General features: G+C 37.7%; 1 protein-coding gene across 3 annotated transcripts; it reads left to right on the top strand.

Annotated features, from left to right (window-relative positions):
- The first annotated feature begins 2,483 nt into the window (after positions 1 to 2,483).
- On the top strand, positions 2,484 to 4,238 carry LOC147641038 (sterol carrier protein 2-like). Of its 3 annotated transcripts, none has more exons than XM_086817713.1 (5): positions 2,484 to 2,631; positions 2,792 to 2,928; positions 3,415 to 3,475; positions 3,578 to 3,677; positions 4,009 to 4,238. In XM_086817713.1, the coding sequence occupies exons 2-5, from the start codon at positions 2,794 to 2,796 to the stop codon at positions 4,088 to 4,090; spliced, it is 378 nt and encodes a 125-aa protein (XP_086673839.1). In that variant the 5' UTR covers positions 2,484 to 2,631; positions 2,792 to 2,793; the 3' UTR covers positions 4,091 to 4,238. The 3 variants fall into 3 exon arrangements, with proteins under 3 accessions (XP_086673839.1, XP_086673834.1, XP_086673829.1); XM_086817708.1 differs by having other exon boundaries at positions 2,533 to 2,667; XM_086817703.1 differs by lacking the exon at positions 2,484 to 2,631 and having other exon boundaries at positions 2,736 to 2,928.
- Positions 4,239 to 4,785: the final 547 nt, after the last annotated feature.

Raw genomic sequence — 4,785 nt, 5'->3', positions numbered from 1 at the left:
GTGCGCCGATCTTCAGCTCGCAACAAAGAGGTTTGGGCCATCTAAGTGCCCCAATCGCACAACTTTTTGGCAGAGCATACGCTGGCTATGATACCACTAAAATGGGAAATCGCAGCCCTCGGGATACACGTAAAATAGAAATGCAGAAACGAGAAAGAACACCAGATTGGGTCCCAACTACCCCCCAAGCGTGTGCCCAAAAGCATCCCCGCTTGAGTATTTTTATTCCATCAAAAATAGATTACATGGCTATTTTAGCCCAAGCTTGCTCTACAAAAATTGGATAATAAAATATTTCAAAAATCTCACTCCTGTGACAAATATTGATTTTGGGAAAAGATAGAGTACGTGCAACAAAAAACATAACTTTGTATATTTGGAGGCTATAGCCTATTTTAGCAATTGAAAGCTTAAAAATACTCATATGTGTGGAATAGGTCACACATGTGAAAGAGGGGAAGATTGCACCTAGTAGAAAGAGTTAAGTATTTTCATGTATTAATTTCTAAAGCTTGGTTTATGTTGAATTTGTAGCAATAGCTTAAGTTGAATGGTTGAATAATTATTTTTCTTGAGATATTATCTTCCATAAATTCTTAGATGGGGATCCTTGTGTCAGTAAACCTTTAACTCATCTATAGCAACTATGTTTAGACTTACTATAAGCATCTTTCACCAGTACCTTTAAAGGTCGATGTAAACCTTTAACCTTTCTATAATACATTATTTTCTTACATAATTAAGTCATAATTTTAAGCCAATCAAAATAAGATTAAAAATTATAATTAATCAACAAGGAAGATTGATATTCTAGCTAATCAAGCAAAGAAAATGGGACTAATCTACACCTTAACCTAAGCATGTACACAAATTGATCCTAGCACATCAATTGTTCTAATTAGTTACTTTTAATTAGGCTAAAAATAAGCAAGTTCCTTATCCATTCCAATCCATGAACTAAACCAAATCAAATCGTGGTTTACCCAAATCAAAATCATGCAAGTAAAGCCGACTCAAAATCTAAGCTAGTAAGAACAAAACATAAACACAACTAGTCTGTCCATACACTCATCATCGTCACACCAAGGCAGCTCTCCTAGTGTCATAGTTGGTGGGATCTAATCAAGCAATGGCTCATATAGTTGCTAAAAGCTTTGATCCCCTTGCTTACAATGCCTAGACCCACAAGAAGAGAATAGATAAAAAGAAGAGAGGAATGGAAAAGGAAAAGATTAGAAGGTGGCATTGCCTTCCAGAACCCTAAGAAATCACGTGCACACACACACATTGGTGGTAATTGGGGGGGGAGAGAGAGAGAGAGAGAGAGAGAGAGAGAGAGAGAGAGAGAGAGAACCCAATTATATCACACAAATGTGAAGATTCTTACAAATTAATCAAACGGAGTTATATACTTCATAAGTCATTCTCACTAGGTTAGAAAGGAGTAATTGACATAAGGGCTCCCATTTGCTAGTTCTAGCTCTTTTACATATACTTGACGGCCAAGATGTGTGAAAATCCACTTATATTTAGATGATTTTGCAATAAGATGATGAAGACATCTTTGGTGGAATTTATGATTGCAGTTGTAGACTCAAGTTGTTGGACCACTTTAGGCGAACCAAATAGGTTACATCTTTATCAATGGTGAGTAAGACGCATTTATATTTTGAAGCAATGTAGGTGGAGAGGTACATATGACTTTTTTCTACACTCTTTTGTGCTATTACTTTAATAGTAGGGAAAGGTCACATTTATGGAGAGGTATATATGGCAGCTTACTTAACTTTCCCTTGGATATGGAAAGAGGGAAATAAATCTAGGTTAGTTGCCACATTTTTATAAATGAATGCATAAATTAACAAGACCAAAATTTACATGTGTCAACTTGTTAGGTACACATATTGGTGCTCAAATAGGGCTAAGGGTCTATATTAGTGACACCTAAGAATTCAGGTAAGAAACCCTTTGATCTATTCACTTAGGCAAGCATTTTTTTCATCTATTGCCACCCTTGATCTTTAAGAATTATGACATAAATTCTCAAAGGCACAAAAAAAATTCAAATAGGAGCCATGAAAACTTATTTACTTGATTTTCCTACAAACAAAGTGGCAATATATGTGCACAATGGTTCAATTCTGTGATGGGCGCTTTATCAAATCACCCTTGGAGGAAGTTTTGCAAACCTCCCGTGCTTTGCTTGCCTGTCAAAGGTATCCTTACTTTAATGACAAGCGTAAATTTGTGTGTCCCTTTAGTGTGGATGGTTAGGTGGGTGGGTAGGTGTGGTCGTAAATGCAATGGTAGATGGAAAATTTTTTCAAAAGAAAATTATTTGATGTGACTACTAATGTGAGAAATGAAGTATTAATTTAATATTATTCCCTCAATATGGCACCAAAATGTTAAAATTTGAGTGTGGCAACATAGATATTTTAAAATAGCTCTTAAGAGAAATATATAGAGAGAGAAGAAGAAGAAGAAGAAGAAGAAGAAGAAGCTCTTTTAACGTCGTAAGAGACCACATATGGTCTATCCGACGGGAGCTAGATCCGAACACAACTTGTTGAATAACAACTCCATGAGCTAACCAATCTACCACACATTGGGTGATATAGAGAGAGAGAGGTGAGGAAGGACGTGTAATTATTCCCACAAATAGAGGTAATTGAACTAATTGAGGCTTAATCGTGTCACTCTCTATAAATTGTGGGTCACATGCTGGAAACGGAGAGAGAGAGAGAGAGAGAGAGAGAGAGAAAGGAGTCGGTTGTTTTGGTGCTCACAGCGATGGCAAAGAAGATCGATTCGCAGCTCAAGTCTGCAGCTTTCCTGGAGCAGATGCAGCTGCACTTGGATTCTGATGCCGGTAAGGACATCCTCGCCAAGGTCGGCCTCGTCTACCAGTTCAACATCGCCCCCGAGGTCAGTTGCTTTGTTTTAAACGAAAGGTCTCTCTTTTCTGTTGTTTTTATCTGCGCTTTCAGGGGGCTATTAGGGTTTCTTTCAATCTTACTTTTTAATGTATTTTTGAATTCTTTTTAACATCCATAAGATCTTAACTATCCATGCTTGCTTTCTGCTCATCATACAGACATTTACTGCTTGCATTATTGTGTTTAATACCCCATTGTTTATGTGTAGAATGTGCTTGCATCAAGTTAGGTCCTCTTTAATTCCAGGTTCAGTCAATTAATCAAGTTTTTTTCTTCATAGTCAATTAATTTGGTGAAACCCGAGGAGGGTTTCTGCTGGACATAAGTATTGCTTTTCTCTCTTCTTCTTTTTTGGTTGGTTGGTATTTTTGGTGCTTTTTTTGTTTGTGTGTTCTCTGTGGTTTGGATGCTTGCTAGAACGTATGGAGTTTTATTTTCAGCTTCTTTTGTAAGTCTTTGTGTTGGCTTCCCACAGAAATTAGGCAAGGATGAGGAGATGTTTGTTGTCGATCTCAAGAATGGAAAAGTTTATCAAGGTATTTATACAGCCTTGCTGCTTCCTTTTTCCTCCACTCTGCTTAATAGTGATTTTAGATCACATTATCCTGTGGCCTGATTCACAAGCATGTGATAATCAGGGTCAGTTGAAGGCAAGCCTGATGCCACTTTCTCTTTTGTTGATGACGATTTTGTCGCCCTCTCTTCTGGAAAGTTGAACCCCCAGATGGCCTTCATCAGGTGATTCCTCTTTGTATGTGTGTGTGTGTGTGTGTGTGTGTGTGTGTGTAGCCTTAGGAGATCTTATTGAGGCATTTTACCCTTCACATAATGGGATATAAATGTCACCCCTCAAAAAAAGTTTGATTTTGAAAAGTCCTTTAATATGATCTTCTTAGTTAAAAGCAAAAGAAGAGTGGTAAAAACTCTATCCTTCAAGTGAAACAATGGGGTCACCCTTCAATTACAGGTTTGTGTGTGTATGTGTGTGTGAGAGAGAGATTTCAAAAAAGAAACTCTTTACCCAGTTTCGTGCTTGAAATGGAGGGTATTTTTCTTCTTTTTTTTGCAGAGGCAAAATGAAAGTTAAAGGGAGTATGAGTGCAGCCCAAAAATTCACGCCTGACATCTTCCCAAAACCGGCCAAGCTATAGAGGCGGAGCCGAGAGGGCTTGCTACTTATCGGGAAGGTGTTTGCATAAAATTTGGCCACCGGCACTTCCGAATTTGGTGTTGTTGGAGTAGTTCTTGTTGAGATGTATATTTTTCTTCACAAAGGCATAATCTAGTTTGTTGTGATCATTATGGGGGTTCATGCTTAATTCTGATCTGGTGAATTCTGTTAATTTTTTAAAAAAATTATCCGTAGATTTATAATCCATGCCAACATACTAATATACTAATGTAAAAAATACCTCTAAAGTGGTGGCTATTTGTTTTATCAGATACTGAACATGATTCCATACATGTTAATAAACTGTATACATTTAAATTTTGAAGAATGTATTCAAACAAGGTGCAGTTGCAACCAGAAGAGGGGCAATACTCTCTGTACATCATGGTTGTGGGTCATGTGATCTAAGCATTGTAATTGTAGAGCATGGTCTGACACAGTGCCTATCCTGGTTGTAAAGCTGCAGGTTTTCTAGCCATAGATGTGAGTTTAAATCCTGGCAATCCCTAGAATTTATGTAAGTTTCCACTGGCAAGCCCCTCGTTGCAAGCAGAAGAGGGGCGATACTCTGTACATCATGGTTCTTGTGTAGTTCAGTCTGATGTTTTGGGACTTGCTCTCTTCAAATTTTGATGAGGATTACACGTGAGAATCTGAGATTCGCATGGCCATTGA

Source organism: Cibotium barometz, chromosome 2 (assembly GCF_041138505.1).
Source record: "Cibotium barometz isolate CiBa-2024 chromosome 2, ASM4113850v1, whole genome shotgun sequence".
Classification (NCBI taxonomy): Eukaryota; Viridiplantae; Streptophyta; class Polypodiopsida; order Cyatheales; family Cibotiaceae; genus Cibotium; species Cibotium barometz.
Note: the sequence above shows the minus strand (reverse complement) of the source record. Positions and strands in the feature narration are given on the sequence as shown.